Source organism: Mercenaria mercenaria, chromosome 9, assembly GCF_021730395.1.
Source record: "Mercenaria mercenaria strain notata chromosome 9, MADL_Memer_1, whole genome shotgun sequence".
Taxonomy (NCBI): domain Eukaryota; kingdom Metazoa; phylum Mollusca; class Bivalvia; order Venerida; family Veneridae; genus Mercenaria; species Mercenaria mercenaria.
Genome location: NC_069369.1, coordinates 69,796,044 through 69,817,970, shown reverse-complemented (window position 1 = coordinate 69,817,970; position 21,927 = coordinate 69,796,044). Strand labels below are relative to the sequence as shown.

The 21,927-nt window shown below is 33.3% G+C and overlaps 2 protein-coding genes across 4 annotated transcripts in view; one reads left to right on the top strand and one right to left on the bottom strand.

Annotated features, from left to right (window-relative positions):
- Nucleotides 1-678: 678 nt before the first annotated feature.
- On the bottom strand, nucleotides 679-20,941 carry LOC123547399 (cyclin-J-like). 2 transcript variants are annotated; one of them, XM_045334473.2, is made up of 6 exons: nucleotides 20,863-20,941; nucleotides 13,335-13,635; nucleotides 12,341-12,534; nucleotides 11,014-11,125; nucleotides 10,005-10,164; nucleotides 679-9,500 (listed from the first exon to the last, which is right to left on the bottom strand). In XM_045334473.2, exons 2-6 carry the CDS (start codon nucleotides 13,624-13,626, stop codon nucleotides 9,221-9,223), a joined length of 1,038 nt encoding a protein of 345 aa, XP_045190408.2. In that variant the 5' UTR covers nucleotides 13,627-13,635; nucleotides 20,863-20,941; the 3' UTR covers nucleotides 679-9,220. The 2 variants fall into 2 exon arrangements, with proteins under 2 accessions (XP_045190408.2, XP_045190409.2); XM_045334474.2 differs by lacking the exon at nucleotides 20,863-20,941 and adding an exon at nucleotides 17,381-17,558.
- Nucleotides 20,926-21,927, top strand: part of LOC123547398 (zinc finger protein 578-like) — a 47,671-nt gene continuing 46,669 nt past the window's right edge. For both annotated transcript variants that reach the window (XR_008372474.1, XM_045334472.2), the window contains exon 1: nucleotides 20,926-21,056. The gene's annotated coding sequence lies outside the window, so the exon portion shown is untranslated. The remainder of the gene's footprint in view (nucleotides 21,057-21,927) is intronic.

Below are 21,927 nucleotides of genomic sequence, written 5' to 3'. Positions count from 1 at the left end.
TTTCACCACTCGCACGCTATTGCAAATGCATCAAAACGAACATGTGTAACTGTTCTTTGAAAATGGTGAGTGTTTAAAGGCGTTTAACTGTCCGGAAGTGGAGCCCCTTTAGGCAGCCCTTTTCCGGAATTCAATGTTTATATCAGTATACTGACACTTGTTTTGTAAAGTAATATACATGTTTTACATGTTGTTCAATTTTCATGTCAAACAACTCTTTCTTTCTATGATTTGGTGTTGTTTGATTTTTGTTTCTCAAGGCCTCCATCGAAACCTTAATTATATATTTTAAAAAGTGTTCTAGCAAGAGTTTAAACCTTTTATTCCTGGTAATGAAAAGCTGGTTATACTCAGAATGATAAATATTCTGCATCTGTATAGGGACTGGAGTACCATCCCCAATGCCAACTTCAATCTCAAAAAATATCTTACATATATAGTAACAAAGGGCAGTAACTCAGACTCTAAGAATTATGACTAAATCAAGATGCCTCTATTAAATGTCATAGGTACTCATTTGTGAAAGTTGAAACAAGTATCCCACAAGAATGGATGAGCAGTTCCTTATGGACAAACAAACAATGGCAAATTTATAATTATGCAAATCCCAATCATGCTTTAAAAGAATGAAAAGGAGACCGGTCATGGTATTTTGAAACAAATTAAAACAAAACATGCTTTAACAGTTAACAATTTTAATTGAGCAACATGTGATAATGAACACATTCAATTTACTGAAAGACAAAATATAATATTATGTAACTCATTGACTTTAAAACAAGAAAATAATTTTTAAGTACAAAAAACATAGTGAGAACAATGTACATAATCTCAGTGTCACTTCTTATCCTCATACTTTGAAATCATTTAATTTCATGGGCATGAAATTTTGTGGTTTCGGCCAAAATGGTTATTTCACTGTTTCTTGGGTCTTAATTTTGTGCAATAATACAACATTGAAATCAACAAAATTATGTATAGAAAAATTGTATTTTTACGTTACTGATCATGAAAAAGAGGTTATACGTGCGTGGTATAATTTCACGAGGGAAGAGCCCGAGTGAATAATTCTTGTGGCGTATAACCAATTTTGAGTTTATCATTTTAAGTAAAACAAGATTTTGGTATGTATAATTTTGATTCCAATATGCCCTTTATTTAAACAGAAGATAAAATATAGTTGTGCTCCTTCTTGGTGGCAAAAAACACATTGACTTCATTGCCTGTTAACATGACCTCAGTTTAGCATAAGCATGTTATAAAAACAAGCATATTAGAATGAAAATTAATGATTTTACAGCAGCCACCAATAAATTACTGTGTATTTTCAGTCTTATAAAATCACATTGTTTTGAGGAATGATTACTGTCTGTGGCAACAAACAATTCAAGTGCATTTATTGTGTTAATAAACTCCTCTAAAGAAAATGTTCTGCTTTGTCTACTGGGCTGATTGGTTTTATTACACAATAACATAAATGAAAAAATGGACAAAATCTCCCCTGCTAAAGGCAGTAAAAATCACCCTGTTCATTTTACAGTTATATCCAAATATTCACTTCATTCCATTTAAAAACTGATAATTATCCTTTTAACCTTTACCCTGCTATATTTCTAAAATGGACTGGTCCATCATTCAATGTTGGCAGTACCACTTATTTTTAAAGGGGTGTTCACTGAAAATTTACTTACTGAATAGCGAACAGTCAGGCTGATCTTGGTCTGCACAGGTCACAAAGGCAGAATCACTTGCCACCAGCAGGCTGAAGGTTGAAAGGGTATTTCTTAATTTCAGTGGAATTTTTTTAAGTTTTAAAATTTTTATTTAACAAAATCAAAACCTTGGTCAAATTGTACACCAGAGGTTTCGTCTATCTATACTCACTTAAAAAAGTGATCTCTCAAAGTACCCTGAAAATCTGACAAAGTTAAAATTTAGAATACAGAAAAACTAATACTAGCTTACAGCCATACAAGGTATGATACGAGGTACAGAATATATGCTCAAAGCTAAATACAATCTCAATAAAATAGCAATAATCTACAATGTACATCTGTGACGACAAAACACAACTGTAAGGTTCACTTTTCCTTACTTGATATCCAAGAATCACTAATCCCAACTCCCTGGACAAAATCCTCCCTGCTCACTGTGCCTAAGGGTGACAAAATCCTCCCTGCTCACTGTGCCTAAGGGGGACAAAATCCCCCCTTGTCATTTTCTCCAATTATATCATTAATCTCACTTCATTCCATTTATAACTGATAATTTTTATCTCAACATTTGTTGTTTTTCGGAATAAAACGCATAACAGTTTCCATACTTTTTCATTTTCTAAGACTACACTTCTGTTAGCAGATAATATTATGTACTCAAATAAGCAATCAATTAGGAGTATTTTAGAAGTTACTATCTCAGACACAAAATCTGCATCTTTTTAATGTCTTCTTTATTTTGATAGTGCTCATTTAAGAGGTCTCAAAGAGTGATCAGTTTGTGAAATTTGAAGACATTCATTCATTCAAATACTATAGGTAGTTTTCAACTGCAAATGAAAATTTTGGACTATGGAAATCTTTTAAACATTTTTATCAATTTTTTACAAAAAATACACAAACTGGTTTTTCAAGGCAAACTAAGAAATCCTGAACCCTGTAACAAAGAGAATCAAAATTTACTACCCAAATTAATTGAAATTTAAAATGGAAACCTCCTATCAAATTTTGTTTATTTGTTTTATAATAATTTGAAAAAAAAAAATCAAGATATAATGTTGTGTGTGGGACAGGGGAAGCAACTTAAGCATTGGAAGGAAAGTAGAAATATCATAGTTATCTTTCTTCGTACACAAACTAAATGGCTTTATCATCAGTGAAAATACAATTTAACATTTTATAACAATTAAATTGTTTAAAACTATGTACAAACAATACAATATAAACATATACACCGGTATTTCAAGAGAGTCAAAATATAAATTATCTCTCTTCAGTCTTTAGGTTGACCACAATGTTTCATTTATAACATGAATATTGCTTGGTGTAAAATACATATACAAGAGGACCATGATGGTCCTGAATCGCTCACCTCTTCCCACATGACCCAGTTTTGAGTATGACATCGTTTTTGACCAGCTTTCATGAAGATCCCATGAAAAATGTGACCTCTAGAGTGGTCACAAGGTTTTTCTATTTTTAGACCTACTGACCTAGTTTTTGAAGGCACGTGACCCAGTTTCGAACTTGACCTAGATATCATCAAGATGAACATTCTGACCAACTTTCATAAAGATCCCATGAAAAATGTGACCTCTAGAGTGGTCACAAGGTTTTTCTATTTTTAGACCTACTGACCTAGTTTTTGACCGCACGTGACCCAGTTTCGAACTTGACCTAGAAATCATCAAGATGAACATTCTGACCAACTTTCATGAAGATCCCAAGAAAAATGTGACCTCTAGAGTGGTCACAAGGTTTTTCTATTTTTAGACCTACTGACCTAGTTTTTGAAGGCACGTAACCCAGTTTCGCACTTGACCTAGATATATTCAAGATGAACATTCTGACCATTTTTCATGAAGATCCCATGAAAAATGTGACCTCTAGAGTGGTCACAAGGTTTTTCTATTTTTAGACCTACTGACCTAGTTTTTGACCGCACGTCACCCAGTTTCGAACTTGACCTAGATATCATCAAGATGAACATTCTGACCATTTTTCATGAAGATCCCATGAAAAATGTGACCTCTAGAGTGGTCACAAGGTTTTTCTATTTTTAGACCTACTGACCTAGTTTTTGACCGCACGTGACCCAGTTTCGAACTTGACCTAGATATCATCAAGATGAACATTCTGACCAACTTTCATGAAGATCCCATGAAAAATGTGACCTCTAGAGTGGTCACAAGGTTTTTGTATTTTTAGACCTACTGACCTAGTTTCTGAAGGCACGTGACCCAGTTTCGAATTTGACCTAGATATCATCAAGATGAACATTCTGACCAACTTTCATGAAGATCCCATGAAAAATGTGACCTCTAGAGTGGTCACAAGGTTTTTCTATTTTTAGACCTACTGACCTAGTTTTTGACTCCACGTGACCCAGTTTCGAACTTGACCTAGATATCATCAAGATGAACATTCTGACCAACTTTCATGAAGATCCCATGAAAAATGTGACCTCTAGGTTGGTCACAAGGTTTTTCTATTTTTAGACCTACTGACCTAGTTTTTGACCACACGTGACCCAGTTTCGAACCTGACCTAGATATCATCAAGATGAACAATCTGACCAACTTTCATGAAGATCCCATGAAAAATGTGACCTCTAGAGTGGTCACAAGGTTTTTCTATTTTTAGACCTACTGACCTAGTTTTTGAACGCACGTGACCCAGTTTCGAACTTGACCTAGATATCATCAAGATGAACATTCTGACCAACTTTCATGAAGATCCCATGAAAAATGTGACCTCTAGAGTGGTCACAAGGTTTTTCTATTTTTAGACCTACTGACCTAGTTTTTGACTGCACGTGACCCAGTTTCGAACTTGACCTAGATATCATCAAGATGAACATTCTGACCAACTTTCATGAAGATCCCATGAAAAATGTGACCTCTAGAGTGGTCACAAGGTTTTTCTATTTTTAGACCTACTGACCTAGTTTTTGACTTCACGTGACCCAGTTTCGAACTTGACCTAGATATCATCAAGATGAACATTCTGACCAATTTTCATGAAGATCACATGAAAAATGTGACCTCTAGAGTGGTCACAAGGTTTTTCTATTTTTAGACCTACTGACCTAGTTTTTGACCGCACGTGACCCAGTTTCGAACTTGACCTAGATATCATCAAGATGAACATTCTGACCAATTTTCATAAAGATCCCATGAAAAATGTGACCTCTAGAGTGGTCACAAGCAAAAAGTTTACGGACGCACGGACGGACGACGGACGACGGACACTGCGCGATCACAAAAGCTCACCTTGTCACTTTGTGACAGGTGAGCTAAAAATCAAGTAACATATTACTGCTTTATTGGCCTATTTTACCCTTTTTACTAATGAGGTAACAGCTGAGGTTAAGACTGACTGTGCTTTTAAAAATATAACTCTTTATTGCATACCTATATAAATTCTGTCAAAAATACAGCTTGTAAATACAAACTGGCAGAAAAAAATCCATACTGTACCTTTTGTATTGCATGTAGCCTGACTTCTTCAACATTGATAAAACTATTAAAATGTTGGAGATTCCATTCAATAACAAAACAACAAACAAAAAGGAAGTGTAATAAAAGGGTCATTATAAAAGGAGCTAGATCTTGGATTTTGTATTTGGCTCTCATGGATTTTGCCAGGCCGGATCACAATCGGCGCTTGCGTGACTCGGGAGATCAGCCTAGCAATATCCACTTGAGCAGAATACAACATCCCTGATCAAGCTACTATTAAAATAACCCTATTTTACAACGCCCAATGCTCACAAATATTTTTCAGTCTCAGCTAAGTTTGATACCGAACCATTATTTGTCATTTATATCTAAATTGCATGTTTAAAATTAAATGTTAAGTTAATAATTATGTTCAAGTGACTATTTTGTCTTGATGGTCAGTCTCAGTTGGCATTAGATCTTGAAGTTCTAGTAGAATCTGCAACTCAGCTGAGACCGAAAACTGTTTCTTGAAAATCGGGCCTGAGCACAAAAAGTGGAAAAGTAAAAAGCAATTATCCTCTTTATGTCAAAAAAAAAAAACAAGAGCACCGCCGTGCGGGTGCTGACGCTCATCTGATTTTTTTTGTATAATAGAACTATTGTCCTACCCATGATTTTCTAAGTATAAAAAGGGCCATCATTCTTGCAAAAAGCAGGATAGAGTTATGTTTCTTGATGTACAGTGTCCACTTATGATGGTGAAAAACTGTTGCAAGTTTTAAAGCAATAGCTTTGATAGTTTATGAGAAAAGTATACTTAAACATAATACTCAACCAAGAAAATGATTTTCTAAGTCCAAAAGGGGCAATAATTATTGCAAAAAGCAGGATGGAGTTATGTTGCTTGCTGTACAGGGTCAGCTTATGATGGTCAACAAGTGTTGCAAGTTTCAAAGCAATAGCTTTGATAGTTTAAGAGAAAAAAGTTCACCTAAACATAAAACTTAACCAAGAAATCTGATATTTTCTAAGTCCAAAAGGGGCCATAAATCTTGCAAAAAGCAGGATGGAGTTATGTTTCTTGCTGTACAGGGTCAGCTTATGATGGTGAACAAGTGTTGCAAGTTTTAAAGCAATAGCTTTGATAGTGTAGGATTAAAGCTGACCTAAACATAAAACTTAACCAAGAAAACTGATTTTCTAAGTCCAAAAGGGGCAATAATTCTTGCAAAAAGCAAGATGGAGTTATGTTTCTTGATGTACAGGGTCTGCTTATGATGGTAAACAAGTATTCCAAGTTTCAAAGCAATAGCTTTGATAGTTTAGGAGAAAAGTTGACCTAAACATAAAACTTAACCAAGAAATCTGATATTTTCTAAGTACAAAAGGGGCCATAAATCTTGCAAAAAGCAAGATGGAGTTATGTTTCTTGCTATACAGGGTCAGCTTATGATGGTGAACAAGTATTCCAAGTTTCAAAGCAATAGCTTTGATAGTTTAGGAGAAAAGCTGACCTAAACATAAAACTTAACCAGGCAACGCCGACGCCGACGCCGACAACCGCTCAAGTGATGACAATAACTCATCATTTTTTTTCAAAAAATCAGATGAACTAAAAATCTTGAAATACTTTGCAAACCTTTAACTTGTTTCAACTTAACTTAAATATGCAATATGAAATCAATCTGAATATTTTATAAAGATGTAAATCATGTTGTTGAATAATATTTTTATTAAGAAAAAGTTGAATTTTGTGAAACTCCATCGTCTTTCAAATTTTATAAACTGATTAAAATTAATAAAATGATTTTAACAAAGATTGTAACATTTCCTAAATAATAATCTGTCCATTCTGTGGAACTTGAAACTTTCAGAGATTAAAGACTGAAACAAAACAGAAATATGCAAAATTGCTTAATAATCTCAAAATAATGAACAAATAAAATAATGAAAAACAGCAAAAGCACTTACAAAAATCACAGACTGAAGGATTTTACATAGAGTCAACTTCTTCTTGAAGATAATAGAACTGTGAAATCACTGAATTTAATGGGCATGAAATTCCGTACTTTTTTAGACAAACAGCTTTTTCTTGGAGATATATTCTGACATTTGAACATAAAATTAATAGGAATATGACTGCTCCATTGGCATTGAACTTTGTGGCTTGACTAAACCACTAAATCCGTAAAAACAAGCAAGTTCAGTGAATTTATATCCTCGCCTAATAGGTGGTTTTGCGAATGCCTCGACTATATTTTCAAAGATATTTGATTTCCAGATTAATACAACTTACCGGTATGTATAAAAGGAATTAGACTGGCTCCTGCCCCTATGTTTGTTCTTATTTACATATAATTATATAATAAGTTTTATTCATTAAGAGGGAAGTAACTCCAGCAGGTTGTTTCTACATTGACATTTTTATTGCCCTTGGCTCCGAACACAGGTTCAGCTATCAAATTTTATTATAAAATGTTTGCATTATTTACATAAAAATAACCATGCAGCCAGGGAGCCAGGCTAAAAAGGACTATGCAATGGCGTGCTGGTTCCTAATTTTTAGAAAATCCAGGGCAAAAACACTGCCCTAAAGAGATTTATAAGTGAACTTGATGTGCAATTACCACAGCCCTATAGTGACCTATATTTGTGTAAGTCAAAAATCCCTCTTTTTTACCAAATCAAAGGGAAAATTCTGCTCTTACTAGGTCAAGGGGAAATGCTATATGTGAGCAAATGTCATAGGTTTGGTGATTCTGATTACAGAACTTTTTGAATTATAAGCCTTTTCAATTTTGGATGGAGAAGAAAAGCTGGACATCCCTTTGCCCTGGGAGGGGGGACAATTAATATTACTTCAAAATACATGTTTTATACTAAATTACAAAATTTCTGTTTATACATGTTCCTGAAAAATGTGTATTAAATAAATTTCCTAAATCTCTGAAATCATCAAATAATAATATACTGAAATAACTAAACATAAGAACATCCTGAATTAGAATGCCAAGCTGCAGATTCTGCTTATTCTCAAAGACTGAAAAATACTGAATAAAATTTCCAGTTAAACAAATCAGTGAAGCAAAGTTAAAAAAACACTTCTTCCATTTATATTCTGAAGCTGAACAACCTTTCTCAGAAATTCATAAAATGGAATCATGGATAATCCCATGCATATTTCTTAGTCTTTCATAGTCTAGGAGCTAGTCTAAGGATTAAACACTGTAGTTAAAGTTTTAACATTAAAATTAACATTACAGTTTGTAATGACAAAAAAAAATCCAATAGTGACAAATATGGTCTTTGAAGAAAACCTGTATAATCTTATCAACTTTATAAATAATTACTGTGCGAATATATTAAGATTTTCACACTGACCAGAACAATCTAAAAGGGGCCTAAAGACTCAAATATAACAAGAGTAATATGGACGCAAGTATATAGAAACCATAAAGGTTTGTACCGTTCACATTACTGACTGGAAGGGTTCGTTTTTTAAAACGAACCTAAAGATTTAAAAGTAATAGCAGAAAATATGAACACAAGCATTCAGAACCATATATAACATTAACATCGTTGACTAGAGAGGTTAGTTATTTCAACTTATGGGGAACACTATGAAATATTGTGAATTGTTAGAGCACACTGGAATGAGATAAAATGTTGAACACATACTGTAAAAACGTGTACTTTTAACTTTACACGTACATCCAATTTATCCTCACGGTATCCATTCACCTGAAGTGGTTATATATGAAATTTTTAACCAGCAGTTGCCTAATATTATCTTTAACTGTTTACATGTTTACCAGTAGTTTGTTGCCACCTCTTACAGTGTTCTGAGAACTTCTTCTCTCAGTAGTGGTCTTAAACAATTTTCTCCAAGAAGTAGTTCGAGACCATCTCTTCTAAGTAGTGGTCTGAAACCATTATCTAAGCACTGATATATGTCTATGTGAACTCAAATTTGTGAACAGTTTTAGCTATCTTATAACCATTTAGCACAAATAATAACATTTCTCCAAGTTTCACCACAGACAAAAGAAAACTTTCACTTAATCAAGATCCTCTTAGCCGTGGAATAAGCTGCGGCACGTCTGTATAATTCCCAACATTAGAATAAGAGATCACAGTGTTGCAGGGTTGGCTATATTGCAATGGGTGTCTTGAAAAATGGTAATTTTCAGCACATTTTTGAGTAGGGACATGACTAATGGTGGTGTTCATGGAAGGGAGGTAATTCCTGTACATCTGAGGTGAGGGGAAGTAATTCATACTTGATATAGCACTAGGTTGGTAAAAATTGGCTGACTTGATCAACGAGTCTTGCTGATGTGTCCTGAAATATCATACATACATAAAATAATTAAACTTTAAAATTGTAGTCCAAGAGTTTCATGTGTCATGGTTCTTAGTTTTTTATATTTCTTCATTATTTTCACTATTTCATTATTTCATTACAGAAAGGCATCTTGGTAGAACCAATGACATTCTGTAAGCCAACTGAATGGCTTCATCACTTGAAGAATTCAAGAACCCATGTGAGTCAGCAAAGGGCAAGACTTAGTGATCTATTTTCAGTGACCTTTATCATTCAGCCAAGGAAGCCCCAGTTTTGACTCATGAGTAAAGTGTTTAAAACAGTGAAATTAGAAAATATAATCTAGTGTTATATTTTAATAAAACTTTTATATTATTAATATTGTTCCAGGGCTGTTTGTAAGGAAAAGATTTTACTAGTGTCATATGACCAGGTCCTCTAAGCATGGCAGAAACTGTAAAATGCCATTTCTTGATCTGAAATCTGCAATGGAAAGGGGTAACTTGCAAGGGAAGAACTTACCCTAACATGCTCTGCAGGCATGGCAGCAACTGTTCGAGGTAGTAATCTGTCATCAATTCCATCTGTTTTGGCCAGGTTGGTGTCAAGTGCAGACAGATTCTTGCTGCAGCAACACAAGATGCAGCAACTAGTGAAGGAGTATAACTCCGAAACATATGATCTGTAATTATAAAACATGTTGATGTTACAGTGATTAACTGACTTATTCTGTTCTATGTCTGCTAGCAGTATAAAGTTGTTGTGGGGAATGACTTTAGACTGACATTATAAGCTTTCTTTGTTTTATTGGATTATTGCTATTCTGCTCAGAATTTTAATTTATATAGCAATAAGTTAATCTACTGGAGTTCTACCAGTACCAGATTGTTTCTCAACAAGTAACCAGTAACTTCTCCACAAGACTGGAGGAAAAATGACTTGAGACTTTTCTACTTCTGTGAAATCTTAACAGTGAACACTGCTTTTCAAAGCAATAAACTCACAAGTCATTTTGCACTCCATAAGGCACCGATGTTTCTGTCTGTCTCTCTGTCTGCCTGTCTGTATCATAATGCAATTAAAAGGGGAATTACCGTAACGAATATCAGGTTTAAATTTAACAACACATCATTATCCTGTGTATTTCCAAGTGATGGTCAACTTTTTTCAACCTGTCAACATACGGCTGTAGCAAAACAAATAAGAGTGATATACAGTTGAAACTCCATATCTCCAACTCACTTATCTCATAATTCTGGCTATCTCATAGACATTTTAAAGTCCTGTCCCAAAAACAAGTGCACAACATATCATTTTAAGTTGAATTTGGTTTATCTTGAAGTGAAATGCTCAATCCCTTGGAAATCGAGATACTGAGTTTCAACCGCAGGTTCTTGATTAGAAAGAGTATTTCTTTAATATGTGATTCATTCAGGTAAAGATGTATAAATTAGATTTGGTTAAGTTTTACAGAATCTGCTAACATAAAAAGCATTATGAATATAGAAATATTGTAGGAAAACTAGCATACCTTGTAGCACTATTTCTTGAAAGTAGAAAGCATGTTTCTCAAGGTAGGTCTCTACAGTAGATTTACATGTTATAGGTATGCCATCTCTCAGATCATCCTCATCTACAGCTACCTGATATATTCATAGAAGTATATCCATATTAATACATCTTATACTGTCTATGGTGTATGCGTAATAATACATCTCATATGGTACAGAAGTGTATCCGTAATAATACATCTTATACTGTCTATGGTGTATGCGTAATAATACATCTCATATGGTACAGAAGTATATCCGTAATAATACATCTTATACTGTCTATGGTGTATGCGTAATAATACATCTCATATGGTACAGAAGTATATCCGTAATAATACATCTTATACTGTCTATGGTGTATGCGTAATAATACATCTCATATGGTACAGAAGTATATCCATAATAATACATCTTATACTGTCTATGGTGTATGCGTAATAATACATCTCATATGGTACAGAAGTATATCCATAATAATACATCTTATACAGTTTATGGTAAATAAATAATATGGCTCAATATTCAGTACATTGGACTTCAGTAGTATATATTTGTGTCACAAAATACATATTTTTTCATTTCACAATTTTAACATTAGTTATTTCTCTGATGCTTTTGAAGAATATTTCAGAATGAGAGAAAATTAGTAAATGAGATGGAGAATTGTGCTATGCCAGTTTCTGACAAAATCTAAATTATAAATGAGATAAACATTCTATCAACTTTTCAAATAACTAAATAATTCTGAAAATGGCATATTTTTATTTTAATTTTCAACTGAAATGTAGCTTTATCCATGTTATGTATCTGCCACTATGTCAGTGTCTTTTTCCCATTCCCTTTTCCTTAAAGTTTGTCTTTTTTCCAATTTTTGAAAAAAAAAAAAAAAAAAAAAATACCCTATTATTTTTTTTTACATTTTCCAAGACAAAGAACTTAAGTCTTTTTCTTCTGGAGTGTAACATATTTGTGACAAGAACTGTTTTAATTCATTGCAATTACACCCCTATCTCAGTCGTTAGTTTATAAAAAGATTGTGATGAAAGCTTCAAGGTTATTTTAACCACTCTTGAATCTGCTTCCTGGAAAAACCAGTACCGGGTGTCATGTAAGAAGGTGTGGTCGTTACCCCAGTGCAACTTGAACCCTCGAGCCCCGGGTTGAGCAGTTGATGCCTTAACTGCTAGACCGCAGCTCCCCTTACAACACATCATTCTCATTGTACTGAAAAAAGTCAGTGCAGGCAAAGCTGCTATGATCAAATCAGTCTTAATCCTATGGCACTCTTAAACTGTAAATACTTACTTTGAGAAAATATGGCAGGAAATTCGGTACAGTAGGTATACACAATTCAAATGATGAGAACTTGAGAACATTAAGTTCCATATTGAGGTACTGTCTCGGTGTGTATGGCTGACCATTGTTGTACTGGTTCATTGGAATATAACTGTTCAGTTTACTGTAGTGAGGTATCTTGTCACAGTGGTCCTCAAATTTTACTGAAACAGAATGTTCTGCAAAATTAGTTTAAAATTTTACAAACTGTAAATGATACCTGAAGCTTTTTTATATCATTTTTGAGATGCTGCCTTTGAGAAAAAAATGGTACCAGATTCATTTAAAGAGGAGCATTCACAATATAATTACCTCAGAACCTGCAGGTTTATAACCTGCAACTTCTATTTTGAGTGGCAGAAATCTTGTATAAAACCACTACAGATGGCACATTCTTATTTCTACTTATCAGAAACTTTACTGTAAGTGACATTTCCCCATCTCCCTCACTCAAGACAAACATTCTAAGTTCATAAATGTCTATTCTGTTTTTTCTTTTTTATATTTTTCAGGCCTATTTTCCTTTGTATCTCGATTTTAATTTTGAAAGATTTTTTCTTTGCAACACTTTAACACAGGTTATAAAGTTATGGTCACCATGCTTAACAGGTGACGATGCAAGTCTGTGAAGTAAATTTAATCCATAAATGTGTTTTTATTATTTTCACTATTTTTAACATCCATGAATGAAAGGTTGAAGTTTTTACAGATATTTTTACAGATTTTATTTACCTGAACTGGTGTCTTACAAAGAGAAATTGTCTTGACACCCCTTTTCTTGATCTATAGCATATCTTTCATATAAACACTTTTTTTCATTTAAATTACAATTTAAATTGAAAGCTTTTGTCTTAATCAACTAGACTAGTAGAACACATTCATCAACACTGTCACAAAAAAGTAGACAATACTTTGTGTCTTCAGAAACAACAAAGATAAGATGTCTCCTTTGAACTATATATACCTGCTATGAGTAGACATGTAAGAGCCACCAGATGTATATAGCACAATTCTACTTCTAATCCGTCCATAAAATAATCCAGCAGGTACACTGCCAAATGTTGTGCCGTCGCACAGATTCCTACTTCACTAACTATCACTGACAACCAGTCGACCAGATGACGACGTATCCATAACTGTGACGACTGTGCATGGAAATGGGGAATGGTCTGTTCTTTCAGTTTTAAGGTGGCGTAGATGTCCTCGGCAAGTTTATTCTTCCACCACTCTTGCTCTATGGCCATCATGTGACCCATCCACTTAATCTGGAAATATATAAACTTGTTGTTTATATTCAGATCAGTATTTTGATAAAAATAACTATCAGTAAAATCTTCTTCCCATGATGAAAATGACTTTTCAGTGAGACTTTCATTTCAAACCATTGCAGAGTCAACTTAATATAGACAAACAATAAAGAACCATAGAATGCCACCAAGCAAAATTATAGCAGACTCGGTTTGACTGAGTCTTTCATGAGAGGTATAATGGAAAGTGCAACACCCCTTACGTCCCCTAGCACCGGCTTAAGCGTTATTCTATTAAACTGAATGGATTCCATGATCCCAAAGGACCAATAAATACAACAACACTGAATCCAAGTATGGGAAGACTTTTTACAGCCACCACAACTCACTTACAGACTAACGTGATTGTTAAAGGTGTATGCTAGAATTCCCGGTATATGAGATGGGCAAATTTTTCCCAATAATAGAATTTCTTCAAACTTTGGATATTGAAGGACAATCATCTAAGAAACAAAAATATGCAATAACAAGAGCTGTCCGTAAGACAGCCAAGCTCGACTATTCGAAATATTGTCACAGAAGCAGGAAATTATTACCCAAAATGCTAAATATCAAAAGAGTTTTAAGTTCGAAGGGGACATAATTTGACCAAAATGCATATCAGAGTTATGGGACTTGATGCTATCAACTAGTTTTATAACCCCGAAGAAACATGTTAAGTTTCAATTCCATAATCTGCATTAGTTTTGGAGATACTAACTTGCATGTAAAACTTTAACCAAAATTTTCTAAGTCCAAAAGGGGGCATAATTTGCTCAAAATACAAGTTAGAGTTATGGAACTTGACCCAGTGAGCTTGGTAATTGGCCTAGAAAAAGAATAAATAAGTTTCAAAGCTATATGCCTTTTGGTAATAGCTGTATGTACTTGCACGCAAAACTTTAACCAGGATTTTCTAAGTCCAAAAGGGGGGATAATTTGCCCAAAATACATGTCAGAGTTATGGGACTTGATTCTATCAACTAGTTTTATAACCCCGAAGACACATGTGAAGTTTCAATTCAATATCTGCATTAGTTTTGGAGATAGTAACTTGCATGTAAAACTTTAACCAGGATTTTCTAAGTCCAAAAGGGGGCATAATTTGCCCAAAATACATGTCAGAGTTATGGGACTTGACCCAGTGCGGTAGGTAATTGATCTAGAAAAAGAAAAAATAAGTTTCAAATATATATGCCTTTTAGTAATAGCTGTATGTACTTGCACGCAAAACTAACCAGAATTTCTAAGTCCAAAAGGGGGCATAATTTGCCCAAAATACATGTCAGAGTTATGGGACTTGACCCAGTGAGGTAGGTAATTGATCTAGAAAAAGAAAAAATAAGTTTCAAATCTATATGCCTTTTAGTAATAGCTGTATGTACTTGCACGCAAAACTTTAACCAGAATTTTCTAAGTCCAAAAGGGGGCATAATTTGGCCAAAATGAAGGTCAGAGTTATGGGACTTGGTGCTATCAACTAGTTTTATAACCCCAATAACACATGTGAAGTTTCAATTCAATATCTGCATTAGTTTTGCAGATAGTAACTTGCATGTAAAACTTTAACCAGAATTTTCTAAGTCCAAAAAGGGGCATAATTTGCTCAAAATACATGTTAGAGTTATGGAACTTGACCCAGTGAGGTTGGTAATTGACCTCGAAAAAGAATAAATAAGTTTCAAAGCTATAGGCCTTTAAATGATAGCTGTATGTACTTGCATGCAAAAACTTAACCAAGGTGTGACGCAGACGCCGACGCCGAGGCCGACGCCGAGGCCGACGCCAGATTGAGTAGAATAGCTAGACTATTCTTTGAATAGTCGAGCTAAAAATCATAGGTCAACAGTACTGAAAAAGAGTCATCTGCCCTTGAAAATGGCATTTTGCATATTTTTGTTTCTTAGATGATTGTCCTTCAATATCCAAAGTTTGAAGAAATTTTATTATTGGGAAAAAATTTGCCCCGAATTTTAGTGTACGTCTTTTAAAACATTCTATGTTAACATCACCTTTTACACAACTATGAATAGCTTTTTCCAGCAAACAACAATAAGTTCAATATTACAATGTCATGTCAAAAGATATTTTTGTAAGTATTAATTTTGCACAACATTCTTTCAAATGTCATTCAAAAATCACACTAATATTGCCACCTCAGCATCTGTCTGTTTTGAAATAACTACTAATATCATATATCTATGTTTGCCTAATACATTCAAAAAACCCTTCCAAATCACCTATGATAAAAAAAAAAGTAGAAAATCTACATACATGTACGTGTAATCCAGGTTTAAAGAAACAATTACTAAATTTCAGTATTTTTGTTTAAATTACTACAGCAATATTTCAATATGAAATCATTTTAACTCAACCCTGTCATTAAATTTGCACTAACATTTCATATTAACTCTGACAACTGTGTGTGCACAGTGATGTTTATCAGTGGCTTGATTTACAAGAAAAATATGCCCAAAAGCATACTAGTATTGTAACTGATTAGAAACTTGACATTTCTCATTAATCAGTATCATATTGTACAATGACTGACCAACAAAGGCGATATAAAATAAGTTCAGCTTGGTTTTTACAATGTGTCTACGACCTGTCATCGGGCTGACCCAGTGCAAATATAAAATTACCATTATAATTAAACAATAAGACCATGATGGTCCTATTTCGTTCAGGCGAGAAAAAAATAAGTTCTGCTTGGTTTTTACAATGTGCCTATGACCTGTCATAGAGCTGACCTCATGCAATTATAAAATTATTATTATCCAACAAAAGGACCATCATCATCCTATTTTGTTCACCGGATTATCATTAATATTAATGAATAGGTCAAGGTCATACACAACAAACTAAGTACACTGCACTCAAACATCCAGATAAGAATTAACATACCAAATTGAAAGGTATGTATGTGCAATGCACTCAAATATCCAGATATGAATTAATATACCAAATTTGGTATGTACATGTATGTTTTGTAATACAAGAGCCATAGTCCAATAAAATCATGTCAGAAGTCAAAATTCCATAAAAATATTGCCATGGAACGTTTCGACAGCACATTATATGGAACTGTACCACCTTAGAACCTTGACTGCAAAAAAAACAGTACCCAAGCCACTAAATGTTACACCTTATTAAACTGTGTCAATACATCTTTATTCTTTTTTAATATTTGAACAACAAATTTCACTCTTTCTGTCTAAATACTTCACAAATAGTTCAGACATCTTCGAAACTATGCCCACATTGCCCTGAACATAGGATGGATATATTTTCAAAGAAACAGAATCAATTGCAGTCAATCTAACCTTACTATCCGCATTATCTATCTTTTTTCTCCTCAATTACTCCTGTCAAAATGGAATATGTTACATGTACGTTCAATAAATACTATAAACATTTCAAATGAATGGGAAAAGTTTTAGCAATTTTTATCAAAATATTGAATTTGATTTTTGGCTCCTGTTTTACATGAGTTTTTTAATTATTATTTTTTCAATAGTTAATTATTGTGTTTTAATGGTTTACAAAATTTCATATTTGTTGACTGTTATTATAATCTCCTGTAACATTGTTCACATTTAAAATCATACAGACATACGAACAAGACAATATATAACTGTCTTAATATTTTATTATATTAGCACATACTTATCAAACATGTATAACACTTAACTATCTATAATAAAAAATAAATAGTTTATATTACCTCTCCCTTGGTGTAAAAAACGTTACAAAAAGTTATTGTGAATTTACTGTAACCATTTGGTGTATCAGCAATTTCTGAATAATTTGTAAATCTTCTTACATGTGTACACACAAAATCATACAAATTCTGAAATTCAACCTATCCCTACATGCACCAATGACTTTTAAGAGTAAAGCCACCCATATCTTTCCTAATTGACTTATTTTGGCAGTAAAAATATTGTAACAAGATTATATTTTGACTGATAAAACTGGACACCCATTGTCCCAAGTCTTGTTTGCACAACACATGTCAAAAACTGTCAAATCTGCTAATAGTTATAGCAAAGAGCTTATGGTATTTGGAGGAAATTGGGATTTTATAGTTTACTAATGTCACCTTGGGGGTTAATTAGTTAGTCTGGTTAGACATAATCAAAGCTACTCAAAAGTTATTCACAGCCTCTGTCAACCATGAACTGGAGTTCATTTTATATTTTACTCCTGTTCTTCAGTGAATTTTCGAAATATCAGAGTGAAATATCATATCTGGTATTCTCATAATGAAAAATATAAAATATATTTTTCACTGATAAACTGTAAAATGGGAAAATTTAGTCAAAACATAAATTAAAAAAATATGGTGTTCACTCTAGTCTTGAAAGATATCTCAATCTTGACTGAACCAAACAAATATCCTCTATATCTTTTGAATTATTGTTATTTGCACATTCTGTTGTCTTTTATTATTTTATTTTTAACTTGATATAATTTAAAAAAAAAAACATGATATATTTAGACACAGAAACTGGCTAATATTTTTCAACTTTTAAAAATTTAAATTCCTTTTTTTTTTTAAATCCAGTTTAAATGCCTAAGGCAAATCATTGAAATGAAAAGTAACAACGACCATTGCCAAAAAAAAATGAACTAACAAAAAAATGTCCCTTAACATTTTGAAGTTACTATTTTTCAGCTCAAGGGAAAGTTTTACATTATCTCGAAAAACATCTTAGTCTTAAAACAACATGAACTATTGTTATTTTTAGGACAAAATATAGATTAAGAATAACTTGCAAAACAGTCACATAAATTTCACTGATTATTTTTCTCTTTAAAAGAAACAACATAAAAATCAACAGTACAGTAACAATAAAATCAATTCTGTCTTTCATAAAACTGGTAATCAACTTTGTATGACAAATGCCCTCTGAAAATGGCTGACAGAATATTGTAAAGTCCAAAATATTGGCTAACTACAAAAACAAGCTGACAATATCAGCATGTCCATTTCATGATGATGATGTATACCAAGTTTCAGTCAAACTGGATGGAAGCTGGAGGAGCTGAATTCACAAGATATTGATGTAGTTGAAATTCTGTGAAATACAAACAAGAGTGCCAAACTGTCACAATACATACTTTTTATAGGAAATTACTTACGACTTTTAACAGCGAACTAGTTGTCAATGTTCTCAGTTTCTACTACTTCAAGGGCCATAACTCAAGAGTGACAAAGATTATTCAATTGTTTACCAGACTTGGCAATGATAATATGCCATAAACATTCAAACTTTGGTGAACAATGGATAAGAAATGCTGGACACTCAATTTTATCAAATTTAAGTTATTCATGGGCCATAACTCAAGAGTTACCTGGACTATTCAGCTGGCTATCAAAGTTGTCTCAAATATTGTGACCAAGTTTGGTGAACTCACAATAAGAACTAGTTAGTGAGCTGTCGGTGTCAATGCCCACAATTTTGAGAAATTCAAGGGACATTACTCTAGAAAGACCTTGTAGATCCAGCTGGTTATTAAACTTGGCCGAGATATAATACATATAAATGTTGTGAACAAGTCTGGTGAACACTGGACAAGAACTGCTCAAGTTATAGAGTGGACAATGTCACATTTTGCAATTCTGAGTAATTCAAGGGCCATAACTCTGGAGACTTGGATGATCCAGTCAGTCATTAATGTGGCTAAGATATTATGCCACCCCAAAAAACTGTTAACAAGTTTGTATAAAATGGGGCTTAACTCAAGAACAGTTAACAAACATGAGTCTAAAAGATATGTGCATATTCACCTTAAAATGTTGGTGTACTTGTATGCAAAGTTTTATTTGAACTGGCTGGAAATTATATATGGGAGAAGTTAAGTACACAAGGTACATTATGTAGTTGTAAAGTCTGAAAAAGGGCATTAATTACTCAAGAAAAAAAAATAATTTGACATGAAGGTCTTGAAAAACTTGGCATGTCTACTTTCATTTTGGTAAGTTTTATTTGAATTTGATGGAAACTTCTGGTGTTGTGTGTGTTTCTGGGTTTAGTTCTTTTTTCATCAATTTTTAAGTCACACAAACGACAGTGTCTACTTGTAGCAATAGGGTACAATGCCAAACTTTACACTGCTGCCTGACTTTGAATATCACATCATGCACACATCACATGATATCCCACCCAGTCACATTATACGGACACCAATTAAATATACCCAACCCAATATAAAAAGTTACAGTCTTGATAAGACCTGATATGACCTTTGACCCTCTAGTTTTGCAAACTGATAAAAACCGCCATCAACTTTTTTCTAAAACTTTTTAAGGTGATGATTATTCAAACAATTCAAACATTTTTACACTTTTATAGCACAGTCGTATAACGTATCTGTTGTTTGTAACGTATCTGTTTTTTAACATGTTTTCTCAAGTGAAAATATGAAATCTGGACTGAAAGTTAAATACGTGTTCTACTACACTGTCTAGTAACATTTCTAGATAAATGCAATATAAATGCATGCTGAATGAAACACTTCGTAACGTATCTGTTAAAAACAAATTGAAATACGGTGGTAGTTGATCATCATCTTATTTTATTTTCTACAATATATTTATTTCGTTAATAAATAAATGTTATTTTGATAATCATATCATTAAACATTCAAACTGTCAATAGTCATTCCGGAAGATGCATTACGCACCCGAGTATTTGAAGTGAATAGATGTTGTAACGTATCTGTTGTCCAAATTGCTGACACAAAAGGTACGCGGTCAATATACAAATGAATGACACATATTGAAAAAGGCGATGTTTTGTTCCAGATGTATATCATTCACTAATCATTTGATAATAACAGTTTAGTACATGTAATTGTCCAGATATTTAAATTTCAGTACCATGCAATTTAAATTAACCCTAGATCGCCGACATAGATTTTTGCTCTCATGTGCATATGTTAAACGTCTGATTTCGAAAAAAAGTTATCTCTAGTGGACATTTCAGTGCAAATTTAGACAGAATAAAACATGCCTCCTTCAGTTTCAGTTTTTGACTTTGGCCAAAGTTTGTGAATTTGTGCATTTAAAAAATTTATTTTGTGCAGAAAATGAGTGACTTAGAAGCTGTGTCACAGTCGGTCTTCATTTAAACAAGACCAGGATTCTAAAATGCACCTATGTTTAACTTCATCAAATTAAAATCATCAATAGCAAATTACAAAATAGTTCCAGCAGATGACATCAGACAGCGCTGTTTAGTTGTTGTTGTTAAACCGGTGTAAATTTCATGGACCACCGTTCAAGCGCCTAATTATACAGAATAAAACAACGAACCTAAATTTTGATTAAATTTTATAATGTTGCATGATTTCATTACCTCTGTAAACAGCCTGAGCTTGTAAAATTAAATTTGGTAACGTGTTTAATTAATTATAAAAAAGAATAATTTCTTGAATTGGTCTTATTTTGCGTATAATTGTATTCAGTTTGATCATGGTGACATAGACGCTTATAGTATACAAGTAACTTCTTTAAATGCCATCTGTTTACAAACTTTTACATATTCTCAGTATAGGTTAGTGTTTATTAGTAAGCACAGCCGCTTGACCAATTTAATTCGATAAATGCTATTGCTTACTAATAAATACTACTGGCTAGCGACAGTCAAATCCGGACGACCACCAAACTGGACAGTCCCGTAAATGCTTTATTTTGGTCTTTAACCTTGCTTGTCTGTTTACAATGAAAAGGACGCTTGATTTTCAACAACATAGCGAAGTAACATCAGTTAAATTTAAGTATTTTACAAGAAATGCTAAACTTTATTTTCACAAAGCATGTTTACATGTAGGGGGGAAGTAGTGCGATGCGCATGCGCAGTATTTCTGTGAGGTCCCGCCATTAAATCAAATGCCCCATGCAAATTCGAGGTAAACAGAAGAGACGTTTAATAAACACTTAAGCCAGGGAAATACAGCTTTGATAATTTAATGCATGATTTTAGTACACCCTAAAACGCATTTTCATATCAAAATATCCACTTCGAAAAGTGAAATTTCAAAAGAGAGATACGATCAAATTACAGATTCAATAAAGGTAATTCGTAGAATTCTTTGACTCAGACACTGTACGACTACTTTGCCTCGGTTGGAAATAAAGTTTAATTCAATGTTGAACATAAATTGAAAATCAATAAAGTGATAAATCGCTGTCCAGAAACATGGTACTGTTGGACCTTAAAACAACGTGATTTGATGGCCCTTCGTTCGGGCCTCGAAAAAGTA